Source organism: Calypte anna, chromosome 6, assembly GCF_003957555.1.
Source record: "Calypte anna isolate BGI_N300 chromosome 6, bCalAnn1_v1.p, whole genome shotgun sequence".
Classification (NCBI taxonomy): Eukaryota; Metazoa; Chordata; class Aves; order Apodiformes; family Trochilidae; genus Calypte; species Calypte anna.
The window spans coordinates 18267720-18286882 of NC_044252.1; the positions used below are offsets into that span (position 1 = coordinate 18267720).

General features: G+C 40.8%; 1 protein-coding gene across 4 annotated transcripts in view; it reads right to left on the reverse strand.

Annotated features, from left to right (window-relative positions):
- The window catches only part of PANK1 (pantothenate kinase 1), a 36632-nt gene extending 19726 nt beyond the window's left edge, over positions 1-16906 (reverse strand). The window contains exons 1-2 of one of the 4 annotated variants that reach the window (XM_030452829.1): positions 16624-16906; positions 11881-11993 (exon numbers count right to left, since the gene is read on the reverse strand). In XM_030452829.1, the coding sequence (XP_030308689.1) occupies positions 11881-11993; positions 16624-16691 (181 nt within the window). In that variant the 5' untranslated portion in view covers positions 16692-16906. Of the gene's footprint in view, positions 1-8138; positions 8255-8625; positions 8998-11880; positions 11994-16623 lie in introns of those variants that run through there. The other 3 variants (XM_030452828.1, XM_008502016.2, XM_030452830.1) reach the window with 3 other exon arrangements.
- Between the last annotated feature and the right edge of the window lie 2257 nt (positions 16907-19163).

Genomic DNA, 19163 nt, shown 5'->3' on the forward strand with positions numbered 1-19163 from the left:
CATCTAAGATCCATTTCTAAACCAGCAGTCACCTCCCTACTTTTAGGGAGAGCCAGGCAGACTTGCTGGAAATGTGATTCTACCAACTAGGGCATCCCAACTTAGTGCTATACAAACTGCAGAGCTTGGATACCACATGCATTACTGATATTTCTGCCAGTGAACCTAAGTGGAAACAACTTGGGGTAAAGATTTTAATAAGCATAGGAGGTACTGATCACACTGATCAGGTAATCATAGCTCAGTATTATATATTATTCAACCTCAGGCTGAAAGCAGCTTATAGTCTTTTACTTCTTACCACAATGATCTCCGCATCACTCTTGTCTGGCTGAATAATTCACAAGTCTGAATTTCAGTTATTAATACACCCTTCCATAACCAATCCTTAAATGTCAAATGTTTAAAACTTACTTTGCTTCACTGCTATGAATGCTAAATAATTGACACATCAGATCCTCCCCCCTTTCCTAAGGGCAAGGAAGGCATAATGCAGAAAATAACATATAGGTGCTTGCTTACAGTTATTTTCTAAGAGCACCTACTGTTGTCACCTATGGCAAAGTCTACTTTATTTTACCATGACCTACAAGTTGTAAGACACAAAGACAGTGAAGTCTAATTTGAGGATTTAGAAGCTCCCTGAAATGAGGAATTTGAAACAAATATTTTTAAAATAGGCTTATTTAAAGAGGAAAAATGTTACCATACACTGACCTGTATCTCAAAAACTTGGGGAAGTACAAAGTAAATATTTAAGCAGAAGTGATCTGGTCCACGCTGTACAACACAGCAATGCAGTGGAGCTCAGGATGCCAATCCCATTAGTGATTTACACAAATCTTTATTTAAGCTACTGAGAACTTTAATTATCTGCCTCACTGGATCAGCAAGCCTCCTCCTGGGATGCACCTTAACTATGCAAGCAGGAAATTTCATTTTTAAAGCAGCATGGTTCGACAGTACCATATAGAACCACCTTCTAACTAAGCCAACTTCAAATTCTGTACATGAAGAGTATAAAATCTACCACAATCTACCTGCACCAATAGTTACTTTAAAGCTGTTGTGTAGATTTAATCTTTAAGAGAGAGAAGAAACATTCTATCCTCCCATCCAACATAAGCCCAACAATAAAATTCCCAAGTGCTAACAGCTGACAGTTACTCATAAATGACTGCCAATACAATTTAACATCCTAACATTTTGAGGACATATAACTAAATTAACAGAAAATAAGTACAGTAGAAAACAACTGTGAAGTTATTTCAAAACTGTATAGTTTTGTAGTTTTGGGGACAGGTACACACTTAATGTTTACATTTTAAAAACAAGCAAAAATGCCAAAAGACTTTCTTTTTTTTTTTTTTTTTTTAGTTTATTCCCTCTGTGAATCTGAGCTTTTTTCATTTTTCCCTCTGTGAATCTGAGCTTTTTTCATTTTATTGTGAGCCAAACAGAGCTGCAGAAAGAACTTTACTCCAAGAACAGCAGCAGCTTTTTTCAACACAAATAAAGAGCACATGATCAGCCCACAACTGACATTACAGTTACGCAAAACAGCAGCTTGGTTTTCTTTGCAGCTGCTGACAGCAGCTATGTTGAAATCACCTGCAATAAAGGTGATAACTATTTTTACTGACTGGCCAGTTAGGACAAAACCCAAGTCTCAGAAGTTCCTGACAAGTCCCATTGAAATTCATATAACTTCTGTAAAACTGCTGTGACAGAAGAAACTGTATTCCAGTGGTTCTTTTAAAAATGTATTAATTTTATCTTGTTACTATCAATATGTTCCAAACCGAAATGCACCACTGAAGCAACATCAGCTCTTCTCAGTATCTTTAGATAACCCACTTTATCTGGTACCCATACAATTAAAACTTTCCTGACAACACCGAATGCAGTGCTAATGGAAGTGTGCAGACTGCAAGGTTCTCCTGGGTTTTGCAGCCTCCCTGAATACAGACAGTAAGACCATTCAGAGGCCATCAAAATTATTAGGGCGCTCATTGCTACAACCAGGGCGTATTTCTGTGGTTACAGTCTTCACAGACCTGAGGGAAAATGAAGGGGAAATGATGGAGGGGTTTTTTGGTTTGGATTGATAAGGGGTTTTGTTGTTAGTTTTAAATTGGTAGTCCAGCATTTCATTGGTAACCTGCATAAATGTCCAGTTTCTTAAGAGCCAGGAAAGCCAGAAGAAGGAAGTGAAATCCATCACATCCACATTGTAGGCTGATAACAGTTTTTCAAAATTGTGTGATTTAGCATGAAAAATGAAGACACCGGATATGTAGCAGAAAATACTTATTGAATCAGTGCAATTTGTTGTGGAAAAAATAAAATATTCTACTGTCTTGCTACAATACAGTAGGTCCTAAAAATAGCAAAAGCATAAAATGCAGTTCTAGGGCCTATAGATCTGATACAGAGAGCATCAAGATGAATCATGCATTCTTTAAAGCCTAGCAAAAGATCAAAAGACTCTGCTTACCCTCTTAAGAAAAATCAATTATCCTTATGTTAAACTGCACCAACTACTTTCTGGTTTGTTATCTTTAGATTAACATCTCCATTACTCCAAAATCTAGCTGCAGAAGCATGTGAGAATGCAAACAGAAGGTATTTACAGCATTGCATAATTAAGTAATCTGATGCACACCAACAGCTGTGCTATCTAGGGGAAAGGTTCACTCACAAGAAATTCCATTACATGTTTTACCTAGTTTCTGCAAAAACTATGAAGAGTATGAGCCCATAAGACTATTCCCATAAGGGATATTACACTGAGAATCCAAAAAAAAAAAATTCCTGTACTTAATGTGCAACATAAGGAGGAAGTGTAGACTGTGAAGATGAAATTACAACATGGACAAGATCAGGAGAAGCAGGAATGAAAGGGAACTCCTAGGTCACTAAGTAACATTTTCCTCCATTAAACAGGATAACCAAGGGTCACTCTTTTTAGATGTTTAAACAACCACCACATACAATTAGCTGAATCTTCTTATTCCTCAGCTTTTAGAAGGTGATTGTGCCTGAAGTTTGATTGATAGAGCTCTCTTCTCTCTACCTGGGCCCTAGATTTATTCATGTCAAACTTTCAAGTTTTTTCTTTTGCCAAAACTGTTTCAGCTTCTCCTAGAAGAGCTGTACCATGAACACAGGTACAGGATCTCAATTTTTTATCAATAACTTGAATGGTGGTATCAAAATTCTGATATCTCAGTCCTAAATCTCAGATGAAATATCTTAGGTTTGTTTAGCTGCTTTTTTCCTGGACACACATATGACAAAGCCCCATTACTTAATTTACATTTTTCATTTGCATTTAATTTGCATTGTTTGATGCCTTGAAAGTTTAAGAACCTTTTGTTTAAATTGGGATCAAAGAGGGGAGAGACAAAAATAAGAACAGAAAATAAAAACCAAAACAAGAGTCACATATAAGATGGGATAGTATTCTCAGCTTCTGAAAGCTGTTTTCTATTAAAAATTAAGAAAATAGCTTACATATATTTTTCAAGTACTTCCTATTTCGGACCATTATTCTGAGCAACCCAAACACATTGTAAAATAGAAGTATTTGTACTCCTTTGAACAAAACACATATATATATATTAAAAAGTTAATTATGTCTGCTTAGTAATGGAAGTTTCGTCAGACCTTACAGAACTAGAGCTAAATAAGCCATGCGCATGCATGAGGCAAAGCTTTCTAATTCATTTTCAGCAGAATGCACTGCTTGACTATCACCACAGCAGAAAATGAAAAAAAAAAAATGCAAAAAACACTCAACTAAAAACCACAACGCAAACTCAAAAACTTCATACCCAAAAAGACACAGCTGTTTGCTGAACAGTTGTGACAATTCACAAATATGCACATTACCACAAACTGATTTCTGAAGATAACAGAGGGAGACTAGGTTACTACCTAGCCTGTATAGATTCCTTACAAAAAAACAATGACCAAAAAAAAAACCAAAAAACAACCCAAAAAAACCAAACCCCAAACCAACCAACCAAAACCTCAACAAATAAAAGCCAAACTTGTAAAGCAATCATTAACTGTATAAGTTTCCCATTCCTCTTGTCAATGTGTTATCTTGTTAGTAAGGATGAGAAGCAGTTTTAACTCACAGGATGTTGAACCACAAGCCAAGTAGTTCCATTTGCCATGACCAGTTCTATTCCTTGGGCAACCTTTATTCCCACCTACATTAAAGCCAGCTGGAAACTAACATTAATCACTTGAGGCAATTCCTGAGATGAAAAGACTGCGATATTCCAATGCCTTGAACAAAATTTCAGTAACCATCTTACTTACTTACTTAGTCTAACCAAGTACTTTGTCTCACTCCTGTGTACCTCACCAAAATATACAACATTCAAAATTTGGCATCACCCCAAGAAAAAAAGCCCGGGTTTTCCAGTTCCCACCTAGCTTTAAAAAGTACTACATAATCATGCTGCAGTCAAATAATCACAGGTTTAACAACCTAATTACCAAAAGTGTTCTTTACTTGTAAATATACAACTCAAAGTGTTTAGAAATTACAACTAGTATGTGTTATAACTGCTATGGTTAGACAGTCAATATGCCTCAAAATACACATTCTTTGACATCTTAACAATTACCAGCTGACTTGGAGTGAGATATAAGATACCAGTTTGAAGAGAGACCCCAAAGCTTTATCTTAATTTAGGAAAGGCAACATACCAAAGACATCCAGCTGGCTTCTTCCCTGTGTCTGATATAGAATAATGCTGAGAAGCACCTGTCTAGTTAACTGCAATGCTGAAATCTTTGATCTGCTTGGTTACAATGCTGTTTCACAGAGATGGATGAAGGTACTTAACTGCTCTTTTTCTTTCTTCTATTCAAAGAACACATTTGAACTGAAAAACATGACACTTAAACAGGCTTTTGAAATTTGCAGAATTCACACAGTTTTGGTATTTTAGTCTTTTCTGAAGCACTTCACAGTGCATGGCATCATAGAATCACAGAAAGTTAGGAGTTGGAAGGGACCTCAAATCGCCCTGCCAAAACAGGGCACCTATAGCAGGGAACATGTCCAGGTGGGCTTTGAATGTCTCCAGGGAAGGAGACTCCACAACCTCCCTGTGCAGCCTGAGCCAGAGCTCTGTCACCCTCACAGTGAAAAAAATTCCACCTTATATTTATATGGAACCACCTGTGCTCCAGTTTCTAACCATTGCTCCTTGTCCTGTTGTCAGTCACCCCTGAGAAAAGCTTGACTCTGTCCCCTTGGCACTTGTCCCTTACATATTTATAAACACTGATGAGGTCATCCCTCATTTTCCTCTTTTCCAAGCTGAAGAGACCCAGCTCCCTCAGTCTTTCCTCACAAGGGAAAGATGTCCTTCCTTTCCACTCCCTTAATCATCTTGGTTGCTCTGCACTGGACTATTTCAAGCAGCTCTCAGTTTTTCTGGAACTGAGGGGCCCAGAACTGGACACAATATTCCAGATGTGGCCTCACCAGGGCAGAGTAGAGGGGGAGGAGAACCTCTCTCCACCTACTAACCACCCCCTTCTAATGCACCCCAGGATGCCATTGGCCTTCTTGGCCACAAGGACACATTGCTGGCTCATGGTCATCCTTCCATCCACCACCACCCCCAGGTCCCTTTCCCCTGAGCTGCTCTCCAACAGCTCAGTCCCCAACCCATACTGGTACCTGGGGTTGTTCTTTCCCAGATGCAAGACTTTACACTTGCCCTTGTTGTAATTCATTAAATTTCTCCCTGCCCAACTCTCAGGCCTGTTCAGGTCCCTCTGAATAGCAGCACCCCAGGAGCACCTGGGGTGTCAGCCACTCCTCCCAGTTTTGTGTCATCAGCAAACTTGCTGATAGTACACTCTATTTCCTAATCCAGGTCATCAATAAATATATTGAATAGTACTGGTCCCAGTAGTGACCCTTGAGGGACTCCACTAGAAACAGACTTCCAGGTATACTTCATCCCATTGACTACAACTCTCTGGCTTCTCTCCTTCAACCAGCTCCTGATCCACCTCACTACCCCATCATCCAGGCCACACTTCTTCAGTTTAGCCCCAAGGATGCTGTGGGAGACAGTGTCACTCGTAACAGATACTCACCTGTATCCATTACACTGTGCTGCGACACAGAAAGGTAATCCAAACCCTAATCTCACAAAGGGCCTGCACTAATGATTTGAACCAGAAAACTGACTTCAGCCTACCATCCCTAACAACTCATCTCATTCAGCTAAAGAAAAAAAACAAAGACAAGCCTCCAAGCAGCAGGTGAGTCAAAAGGAAGATAGGTTAGTCCCCAGATCCTCTCTCACCACAGGCTAATTAGCAAAGCACACTGGTTTCCCAGGAAATCTTCCCTTCTCAGAAAAGAAAGAAGACCTTGGAATATAAAAGTCTACTTCATTTTGGCAGAAGCAAAAACAACCAGGAAAACATAGAATTTATAAAGATTTAAAGAAATAGTTGCCAGAGAAAGACAGGCTGCATTTCTTAAAATATTGGGAAATGCCTGTTATCTCATCATCTTCTCCACAAGGCAAAGCAAACCTTGCAATCAATACTGAAGTCTTACATGCCATGTGGCAATGGCACTTCATTTTGCAATGTGTCCTTAAGCACACACAGAACAAACATCTGCAAAGGCTGGAATTAAATACAAAAAACAGCAAAATGGGACTGCATAGTATTCAATAGAGATAGCTACAATAGAAAGCTATACAGTACAAGAACAACTGGACTGTAATTTAATGGATTTATTTAAGCTAGTGAAAACATGCAATCATATTTTCCTTCAAGACTAACACTAAATTGTAAATTTATAAGTGTACAAAATTAAAAAAAAAAAAATTAATCACATTAATCAAAAAGCGAAGGTTCAGTGAGAATGAATGTATTTAATTTAGCAAATAAATTACCAACAAAATAGTCCTACAAAGCACTTCCCTCACCTGCTGGTTTCATGAAATATATTACACACAATACACTAAACCCCATCACTAGCTGGCATATTATTTAGGAAATGAAGTCAGTAATGTACATTCTTTTACCCTGATGGGCTCTTTTCCCCCTCAAGATGGTGAGGAAAACAACATATTCCCCATTTTTTCTTATTCATGTGTTTATGTGAGTCCTAAAAAGCTTTATTCTTGGCTTCAAAATAGTTTTTAATATTATGAAGAGTTGGATTTGCAACTGCCTCTCCATAGTTACAACAAATCAAAATGTAAATTAGTCCACTTTCTACAATTTTTGTTTCTGAATGAAAATGTGAAGCTAGACAAAACCTAAAAAAGCAGTTTATGGCAGAGAATTATTTGGTCACCAAAATGCTGAATTTGGTAACAGTATCTATAGGTATTGTAAGCTCTATGTGAGCTATCAATAGAACACAGCAAGGGAAAGTTGTATGTGTAGCTCAGCAAACATTTAAAAAGTTGGAGAATGCACTGGCTAATGAGCAGCTCTGTGAAGGCTGCAGCTCTTTAAGGCTGTTTCTGACTATTTTGTTCTGTTTATACAGAAAAGGCTTTTAAAATGTTAAGAAAAAAAAAGAAAAAAGAAAAAAGAAAAAAAAATCCAGAGTAGCTGAATGCACTCCTCTTCATACTGAGTAGAAACATCTTTAAGTTTTGGCAGTGGGTAACTGTGATCCTGACTATCCCCAGTTACCCTTGGAACACGCTGAACTTTTAACAAAGAAGCAAGCATTTCGTGGCTTTATTAGAAGGGTTTGTAAAGTAGGACTGCAAGAAACGGAGCATTATTTTCCTTTGAAGTGTTTTACTTGTAGAGTTCACCAGGGCATTAATCAATAGCTTCAAACCTACAAATAAGAAGTTAGCTATGATCAAGTAAATAAAATACACTAATATACTATTAATCAATAAGCCTCATACAATTAAGTACACTACAAATACGGATGTCTGAGACTCATACTTTTTTTTTTCTTTTCTTTTCAGAATAACTTGCACTTAGCTGCCAGGTCTACTTTTTCCTTAATTCTAACTATGTTTGGAGAAGAAGCGCGTACTAAGCCCGCAGAGCCATCCCAGCACTCACTGCACAGCAGCACCAAGGTCGGGCCCCCCCCGGGCGTTACTTACAGTGCTGCTTGGGCACTATGAGCTTCATGGGCGCGTCGGGGAGCGGCGGCAGTCGGTGGGACTCTGGGCGCCGCCCGACGCGGTGCGGAGCTGGGAGTCACCGCCCGCCCGCGTTTGTGCCGGGCCGCCGGGCCGCCGCTCCCCGCCCGCTGCCGCCCCATTGGCGCAGGGCGGGCTCGGCCCACACGGCAGCGGGGCCGTGCCCGAGTGCTGCCGCCGCATTGGCCGGCACCGGGAGCCCACGCTCCGCCCGCCCGGTCTGCCGGCGGTAGAGGGGAGGAGGAAGGTAGAACGCCGGCGGCTCGGGAGCCGGGTGGCTGGCAGCCCTGGCCAGGCAGCGCTCTGCAGGGGGGGCGGAGCGGGACCCGTGGTCCCCGACACCGGGCCCGTGTAGAGGGCCGCCGGGCTGCGGCAGTGCCGCACGGAGGGGGCCGCGTCGCCGAGCGGAGCCGACGCCGCCCCGCAGTGCCGCCGCGCTCACACTTACGTGGCCTGTGCCGCCGGCCCGAGTCCATTCTCCGGCGTAGCCTGCATTTCTTGGCCGGGGAGCCGTGGCTGAGCGGCGGCAGTTCCGGGCGGAGCAGCAGCGGGTGCGGTGCCTCCCCGCAGCCGCCGTTGCCCAGCGGCTGGTTAGGGGAGTGGAAGCCATTCTGCAACAACCCGCCGAGCAGCGAGCAGGAGGTGGCGGGTGGCGGCCCCGCCGGGTTAGCTGCCTGGGCGCGGAGCTGTTCCCCCATGGCGGCCGCCTCTCCTCTTTGTCTCCCGGCTCAGCTCTGTCTGGGTGCGGCGGAGCCTCAGCTCACGCCGCCGCCCGTGCCCGCAGCTCCGTGCGCTGGGGATGCGGCGCCCGCCCCCTGTCGCCGGTGGCGCACGGCGCAGGCGTCCTCACCGCAGCGCTGCAGGGGGGCGGCCACCGCCCTCCGCCGGGGACACGGCGACCCCCACCCCCGCTCGCCTATCGTACGCGGTCCCGACCACCGCGCCGGGCACCTGCGCGCCTCCGCAAGCAGGCCCAGGAGCGCGCTGGGGCGGGCGGGCCCTCCCTGTCTTCCTCTCTCCTTCTCTCCCTCCCCCGGCTCTCCTACTCGCACGGTTCAGGCTGGCAAGGGCAATGTGACACAGGGATCTGGCACGCCGTGCCGCTGCAGTGTGACTTCGCTCCCGTGACCCCATCGCTGGTGCACATCGGCCCCTGAAACCGGCTGCGGTGTCACGGTCGTTTCAGAGTTATCCACAGGCACACTCGTGACTCGGGGATCCGTGTATTGGAGACCTCTGTGTCCAAGATCACAGCTATGCCTTGTACCTCACACCAAGGTATCTGTGCATCTGCATCGATGTTCAAGCTTTTGTCTACATTGTCACGTGTTTCCTCAACTGCTTAGAGGGACTCGTGTGACCTTGAGTGTGTCTGACCTCATGTTATTTTAGTATCTTGGCTTTCTGTGCACAGCACTGATAGTACTGTGACTGAGATTTACTCCCCGACCACTGGGTGATCCAAATGTAAAATGTTTTTTGAATGAAATATATTAAATACCAAGCGGACATAAACCCAGGCGTGGCCTGTGCTGTGGGATCATGTGTATACTTGAAAAGAAACACTAATGGCTCTGCACATGAAGGTCATTTGTTCCTATAGACTGCCAGTCACTATATGGATGATTGTCCTTGAAGCAAAAACAGGTCATATAATGGCTCCTCCTTACACATCAATTTGTACAGGACACAGGCCCTCCACTAAAAAAACTTACTCAGAATGAAGAGCTACTCCAACTGCCTCCAAAAAGAGACACTATATTAAGTAATTGCTTCATGAGAGGTAATGTGACATTCTCTCCTCTTCTTGGCTGGGACCAGAACATTACATTTAGGTAACTGGGCACAAGCCACAGAAAAAACATGCACATGAAGTTGGGGAAATGCAGAAAGAGTGTTTGAGAACAAACAAAAGTAAAATTTTCTTCCTAAAAAACAGCAACCACTGTTCTGAAGATGATTCAAACACTAAATTTTCCTCAAATCATAATGCACAAACAAATGCTGTGATTGCAAGCCCAAAAGCCCAGAAGAGGGCAGGAAGCAAGGAGGCTATACACATTGCTAGAAGCTGTGGTGCTTCCAAAGCTACTAAATTCTTTGAGAACTCCCTAAATTACTGAATTATGCTTTAAACTAAAAACCAGAAGGCTGCTGCCTGGATTGGCAGGGATCTCCTTACCACTTGTTGGCAGGTCTAGGCAGCTGGTTGGTTACACTTTATGAACTTGCCTTGTTAATTTCAGACTGCTCAGGATATGAGGAATACTTGCTGCTGATGTCCCCTTCTCCATCCCTGACACAGAAACTGACTGCAAATGCAACCAGTCCACTGCAGAAGAGGAGGTCATTCCTTCACACCTCTTTTTCTCTGCAACTTCAGCATAACTGGGAGCATACACACGGGCTGTTACCGTATCTCAGGTAAAGGGTGTCAGCTTTTTACCTTACTCCAAAAAAAGCAAGACCCCCTTTAATTGCACACTTACATTTCCTTGTGGCAGGACAGCAGTCCATCCACCGACACTGCAATGGAATATTGTACCTGTTTCAAGTACAGTAACCACTTTTAGGCACTAAATTTCTGTAATAATGAACAAAGTATTAAATAAAAACTAAGTGTTTTTCTAGGAAATGGAAGATTTTAAGGGTTATTCAATTCTGGAACATACAATGGCAAAGGAAATACATTCCTTGAAAAAAGAATCAGATCCTGTTGATTTGTTTTGAGTATATTCACATATATCAAAAAGAAAGTGCCAAGTCTGAGGGCCAGTATTTCTTCCTATTTTCTTTTCAGAATGGGGGAAAAAACAGTACTTTTGGCATACACAGGACTGTTGGCAGACACATTTAAAATATATTTTAATGCTCTTTTTCACCTACTTTAAATTGCAGGGCTAGAAGACCAGCAGTCAAACATAACTATATGATGACAAATTATAGATGTATAAATTAAATGGGACAAAATAGCTCTAAAAATGTGTAGAATTCTCCTGTGGAAAATGCAATGACTGAGTATTTGAAAAGGGACATAAACAGCTCTCTTATTATCAGCATGATCACAGGACTTATGGCACGTAGTGCCATAGTCTAGCAACCGCAACGGTGGTTCAAGGGTTGGACTTGATGATCTCTGAGGTCCCTTCCAACCCAGCCAGTTCTATGATTCTATGATTCTATGAAAGCTAAGCCTTACTATCACAACAGCTAACTAGGACAAGAATTCTGCATCCCCTAAACACTGATGAATCGAAGCAGGAAAAGTGACTGCAAATGACAGAGGATATGAAGGGCAAAAATTGAGTCATTTGTCTACATCTTTGCCAGACTGAGGCCTAGAAAGATTCTATTGAGACCATCAGTTCTTCTTCTTCCCACCTACCTCTTGGTACAGGTTTATTTCAACGACACTTAAAACCTGTTGATTTAATGAAGAAAAGCCCCATTCCCCTTCAGAATTGAAGATTATCTCCCTTTCACTGACCTACAGGGAGAGAAAGATGGAGAAAGGCACTTATCTTTCTTTCACTTCACTGCTGACAAATAGGGCTTAGATAGATCTCCTGGCCCAAGTGTAAAGGCAGTGTGAATAGTACCTGAAAAAAGCTGTCTGGACTAGGACATAACTTACATATCTAACAACAATAGCCAAGACCAGGGAGTAACAGTCAGAAGAGTACATAGTGTAGTCTGATCTTACCAGCCTGCCCATCCCTTTGGCCAGACTTTGCAGTGGCCCAAGTGGTATTTACAGTTATCTTCTGGCAGTTCTGAGATGAGGTTAAAGATTGTGGTTGGCATCTTTCATCCCAACTGAAAAAAAAAAAGCATGCAGCAGTCACAAAACAGTGAGAACCTTTTCCTTCTAAAATCTTCCCTGCTGGTACCTCTGTATCTCTGTGCCCAACTAGACAATTGCAGCTTCATTTGCAGGTGAATTTACTCTCCACAATTTTAACTGGTCCCTGGAAGAGCTGTAGGTGCCCTTCTTTTACAGGAAAAAAAAGTGCCTTAGTTCAGACATTTCAAATAAAAGTCCTGAAATTAGTAAGCATTTCAAATCTAGTCCTTGATTATTGCCTAGAAGCACAAGCCTGTGAAGATAAAGTATCTGCTGAAGGCAAGTCTTTTTTTTTCATGCCGTAGTTTCAATTATGCAGAGCACTTGTAAGAAATTAAAAGCCAGGTAAAGGGATGCAAATCACTAGATATGTAAAAAAGCCAAAATCTCATTTGACATACCCTCTTGTTTGCCCCATTCACTCTTATCTCATACCTAAGTATTTGGCTCAGTGTACTGCTGTTTAACTATCAAACTTAAATATACAAAATGTAATTGGAAAACATGCAACGTAACAACCCACTGATTGAGAAATACTGTTCACCATCATAAAAAATTACTGCAAAAAGTGGCAGAGTATTTGATAGAAAAAATAATGGTCTTTGTTCCTGACTGCTTCCTTATACACAATTACCCTTGTGTATGCATACATACTGGGTTTGCTTGGCTGAACATCTTCACTATTTTTTTCAACTCAGCATTTTCATATGGTCCTTCATAAAGCCATCAAGAAGGAAGTGACAGTTTCAAAACAAGCACTTTGAAAGACAACTACAGAATGGCTGACAATTACAAGGGACTCTCCCTTCCTCATTCAGCAGTGCCACATCAGAAGATGATGAGAAACTGGTTCTCCGCTCAATACTCAGCTGCATGGGGAGTTTTCATTTGCACTGGTCTGCACTTCCAGAGCTTCATAGAATCATAGTATAGTTTTGGTTGGAAGGTACCTTAAAAACCATCTAGTTCCAACCTCCTTGCATGGGCAGGGACACCTCCCACTAGACCAGGTGCTTCCAAAAAGCACCCCATAAAAAAGCACCCAAAATGTCAGCTTAAATGCTGACAAGAAATTCCCCAAAGCATTCATGATTATGGATCTGATAAGAACAGGGAAACAGACTTTCTATGCTTGACTGTTGAAGATGAAAAAAAAGGGCATCTCTGAACTATTTATTCTAGCTAGACACGCATACCTCCAACACAGACAAAAGTGAATTACTTCTCTAATTCAGATAGGAACATACAGTGTCAGAGCAGAGATGACAAAGAGCTTTTATTTTCCTTCTCCAAACTAGTTCACAGGTAGGAATCAGTGTACAGTGGAAACACACCACACCCTTGGTATCACCTCTCAACCATCTTCAGCAGTAGGAAAGTGTATGTCTGAATTAACATTTAAGCACAGGTTTACATCCCAACACTACAACTAATCTGGAGTTAAAAATTCAGTACTTGAACAATCTGGCATTAGTTACGACTATTATTAGTTAGATAAACCCAGTATTTGTTTAGGTTTTTGATGCTGAAGAAACATTTAATATGTCCTTGTGAGATTAAGCTGAAATCACAGACAATAAAACCCCAAAGTTCATCTTTTTAGAAAGAAATCTTTTTTTCATGTTTGAGAAGAATGAGAGCCTTCTGTAGGAAGGGCTGTGCTACAAATGACAAATTTGTTCCTAAAGGTTCTAACTATTTAGTAACAAAGAAGGGAAACAACCAAACATTGTGTTGACATTGGGTTGGTTTGTCATAGTTACATCCCCTGATATTCCTTGGACTCGTGACCTTTCAGAGTAGTTATTCCAGTGAACAGTCTATTCTGTACAATGCATTTTTTTTTTTTTGTTCAAGAGGCCAGTTTAGAGCTTTCGGTTTTCACAAGGCCCATACAAACCATGTACACACACAAAAAAGAAAAACAGAACTATAATCATAGACTTCTGTCTTCTCGTTGGATGCACTGTACAAAAAAACTGCAAAAACAAAGCAACAATATAAAATAACTCCCAGGGCCTCTCCTGTATAGGAGGCAAGATGCATTTCAGTGCAGGCATTGTAGTGTCACCAAAATATTTGTCTTCTTTTACTAAAACATAACTAATAGGAGTGTACACTTGGTCTAGTGGGAACTTAAGACTCGAAGAGACTGACATGTATCAATGTCAGTCATTGAAACAAGTTCTTTCACTCAATATTAACCTAAAAGGGTTTAAGAAACACACAAGTACCACAAAGCACAACAGATTTTCTACTAGTGACATGTAACTGAATGCCTTGGGACCAAAGCATTATTTTGACACTGTCAGGTTCCATTCAGCAGAATTTCTGAATTCTCTTGCTTCACATGACAATGCAGCAAATGGAATATTAGGGCTCAGATCCACACTGACTGAAATGCCCAGCAGGAGCCAGCAAACTGTCAGGGGATCACTAACAGCTGTTAACAGCCGAGGCTCAGCCACCAACAGCCTTTTTGGTGGGGCAAGGGGATACTCCTCAGAGGTGAAATTCCTGGAGCCTGAATCAGCCTTGACAGTGGTGGGAAATTTTAGGGGTGAGATTCCAGGGGCCTGAATGAACCTTGAGAGTGGTGGGAAATACAGTGTATATATGGAACACCGCAGTGTTGTAGTGTTCATCTGTTGTCACCTACCACCAAACTGCCACCCTGCACTGGACCTTTGCCCCATCTGGAATTGGATCCCCATCCCAAAGAGGAAGGATTGCTGGACACCTCTGGATCTGTGGGTGGTGATATCCCTCTCTTTCTCTCCCTAACTCTTTTTCCCTCCCTCATTCTTTTCTTTGCCCTCTCTCTATCTCTCTCTCTCTTTTTTCCTCGTGACATATCTGCCATATCTTCATGGGGTTATAACACTTTGCCCATGTCATTTGTCAAATAAAACTTTATGCTTGCACCCGACCCTTGGTGCTTGGACTTTGTTCTCACAGATCTGAATTTTAAGTTACATTGACCAATAGGGTAGATCATAACAAACACACTTAAAACATTCTAACTAGGTACATTTATTCTTTTTAACCCAGAATTGTAAATCAGACTTTTTATTTCATGAACACATCTAACCAAATTTGTTGTATTTATACTTAATTGTGACATTGAAGTTGGATAAATAAGCTACAGTGTTACTTTTGATGTCAGCAATTTCACTCATGGAAAGACAACCAAAGCATTGGGTATCTCCTGTAAAACAGGAGACAAAGATACTTTTTTAAATCATAAAAACTCTTTATATCTGCTGAAAACAGAACTGATATCAATCTCATACTTTTTGCCTGACTTGTCTAAAAAAACCAAGTACCAACTGATCTACTTTTCCTCCACTTATAAAGTTTACTTTAAATACCAAAGGTGACACATAGTTTACCTTCACTCCATTTCCTCTCAGAAGGAAATGAGAAAATAAAAAAAATAAAAAACCCCACAAGCACATAACAAGCCACAAAGGAAGATACAGCTACCCCATCAGATGAAGGTATGAGGAAAATACTGCTGTAGTGGTTATGAGGCATCAGTGGTCAAGGATTGCAAATAAGGTAATTCCCACAAACTACATGACATGATCTAGTCTCTCCTCCCAGGCACAAATGAACTCTAGCATAAACTGGAATGTACATGCCTGACCTAAAATCCTAAACTAAGAAAACTTGTCAGATTTATGACAAGTTTTCAGACATTAGATCATCCCAGAACACAAACTAAACTACAAATGCATACATAAACCAAGTAATTTGTAGAGCAAATGCAAACAGTGCTGGATTGACACATCATGACTGCTTTCATAGGATTAGCAAAAAAGACTTCATCAATGAAAACATTAAAAAAAAAACCCTCCAACAAAACAAACAAACAAACAAACAAAAATAAACCACCAGAGAGATCTCTTTCCTGCAGAGAGAAACCAGGCTGGAGCCCTAGTTTTAGTCAGCTAGAAAGTCTGTGTTTAAAACAAAAAAAAAAAAATTAGGAAAAAGGAAGAAGATACTAAGACAGGAGCAGGAGCCAGCAAACTGTCAGGGGATCGCTAACAACTGTTAACAGCCGAGGGTCAGCCACCAACAGCCTTTTTGGTGGGGCAAGGGGATACTCCTGAGAGGTGAAATTCTGAATTTAAATACTTTGCACTTCTGTAGTGCTCTGTAACCATGTATCTTCAGACACTTCACAACCTGGAAATAGGTAATCTTGTCACGTCCTATTTAAGAACCAAAAGTACCAATACTAAAACAAAAAGTAATGAGAGCTCAGTAGGGAATTGCTGCCAGGTCTCGCCTTCAAACTAAAACCTCTATTTGGATCAGTTTTACCCAAAATGGAAATGAAATACCACCCCAACTGGAAAATGTAGTTGCAGTATTTCAGAGTAATTTTCAGATTTTAAACTCATTTGCCCAGGCAGGGTCAGTGCTGCAATGGAAATCTCTTTTTCTGTTTGAAAAACAACAGAATATCTCAATTCCCGTTTTTCTGAGCCAATGATTCAAGAAACACCTTCAGTTCCCTAGAAGTTGCAGTGTCAGCAAATTTGCTATTAATCTAGAAAAGCTTTGGGTTGGCTGATTAGCCACCAAACTTACATTTCATTAGATAGGACATGACGTCTTCGATTTGATCTTGTGGGGTCCTGGAAAGACTCCTTCTCCATGCTTCTTATCAAAAACAGGATCCATTTAAGTTTAAAAATCAATCAAACAAATGATTGCTTGCAGCTTCAGCAAATAAACTCATTAGTATTAGCTTCCTTCATTGAAGCTCCTTGAGCATATTGGAAACATACATTTTCACTGCACTGACATTTTGCTGTTCTGCTTGTGAAAATCAGTGAAAAGCTACTTATTTATCTTTGCATGGACATCCACCTAAGTTATGTCATTTGGCTGTTACCAGCATGATCAAAGTTCTAGGCACACAGGTTACTGACCTCAAAACACACTGTTCAAAATCCTTGTTTGACATTGTTTATGTTATTCTCTACGTCAATAGTTATTTGATCTGTTGTCTAGATTATTTACAGCTGAACAAAATAAAGAGAATAGAAATTACTACTCAATATGGTTTTTCTTAAGACATTCTCTTGCCCCAATACAGGAATAATTTCAGCTACACTAGCAAATAGTCTCCTTTTTAATAGTAAGGAAGTATGGGTATCTAAAATGAACATGGATAATGTCTAATGTTATTAGAAACTTAAACTCCCAGTTTATGAAACATAAACACATTACTAAAATGTGCCAAACTTTGATTAATATCTGCATAATGTTTGCTTTGTGGAGCTAACGTCTGACTTCTTAGGGGAAGAGTATATCTAGAGCCAAATGAAACCAGGTTTGCAGCAACATGTGACACTGAACTTCGATATAAGTTATTGATACAGAGTGAGGACAGGAACAAAGAGAACTGAGGGTGAAAAGACAAGACGAGCAACAGGCTTGCCTAATAAGAGGCCAGCAACCCCGTGTTATTGGTCTGTGTTCTCTTCCCATCATAGGCATGGATCAGCACTAATTGTGGTTTCATCAGATCAGACTTGCATTGTGATACCACCTTGCATTGTGATACAAACTGTAGCCAAGGACACAAGAGGGTGGATAGAGGACAAAAAACCAAAACAGACAGGGTTAAAGCCCACAATGTAGTAGATATCCATCCCAAACAAAGATAGCATGCATCTTTCATATCAGTGTTCTCAATAATAGCCATCAAAAAAGTTACTAAAAAATCTGAAGTGAAAAGTCTATATAGGATTGTTTCTATGATGAGGCTTAATAAATCATAGTTTCTATGTGCAAAGAAATACATAGCACATTAGATTTTTCTTGCCCAAGTTCACTGCTGTGATTCTTGGTGGCCATGGCTGCTTTAGACACCCAGTAGCTTGCTACACCAAAACTGGAAAACAAAACTGGAAACAAAAACCAAACAGAAACCCAACCAAACAAAAACCAAACAAAAAACAAAAACCCCAAAACCAAACAAACAAACAGATAAAAACCATTTTGGTATGTGTAGCACAACCTCAAGCAGCACGGTGTCATAATTTGCAGGGTATAGCTACATTTGTTGTACCTGAAATCAAGCCTCACATTTTTTTAACAGAGTTAGGTATCTAACTAAAACAATACTAAACCTAAAGAATCCATTTGAGTTACTTGTCTTGTATTACCAACTTGCAAAAAGTATGAGTCACCCAGTTAGAAATGAGTTACAGAATGACTAATTTCTAATTGACACTAGTATTATCCTTAAAATAAAAGGATTTCTCCCTTACCCCTAAATTGTTGCATGTTTTGATTCTTTTAACGACACCAAAATCTGCTTTATATAGAATATTTAGATTAACTGTTGGCATAATTATGTTCATTTTATAATGCCATTCAGCCAGAAAGATTTTGCAGTGTTTTATAGATGTGTGTGTATTCTTCAGTTCACCCACATATATGAGGAAGTGTGGTAGCATAAGAGTATTTGGCAACATTATACAAAAGCACCTGACTGGAACTACAGTCAGAATCTATAATCTGGGCAACAGCAAAGGGAAATTCAGATACACAGAACTGAATTACTAACAGTTGAACTTTGCTTTCTACATTTCAGCTTTTGCAAAATGGGATTTATTCTGACTACAAAATGACATTTTAGCCAGCACTTGCTGTTACTCATCAGTGCAGTGGAAACCTTTCAGTTCTCCGGATTTCATATGTAAGAAAACATTCAGTAAGGAACCCTGGCCTGTTTCAAAACTCTTACTTATGCTTGGCTGCAGCATGTTGTGACAACATCAGGCAGGGAAGCATCAAACTGAGATCAGTGGGTTGAACTACATTTGGAAATACTCTTTCTCTAACTCTTCAAGTCTGGATATGCTCAAAGGCTGTAATCCAGTCAGCCACCTCTATATTTCCTATATAATTCTTGCTGAAGAATTGCCAAAGATCCCACTTCACAAGCAATTTAGCCAAACTAAGACTGCCTAACAGAGGAGAAGCAACTTCATTTTGCACAGGGCAGATGTCTAGCATGTATCAAGCTCCCTGCCTTCTGTTTTTCCCATCCTGAAATACTAATGAAATATAAGCTTAAAAACAAACAGAAAAGGTGAGCACAGATCAAACCAGGA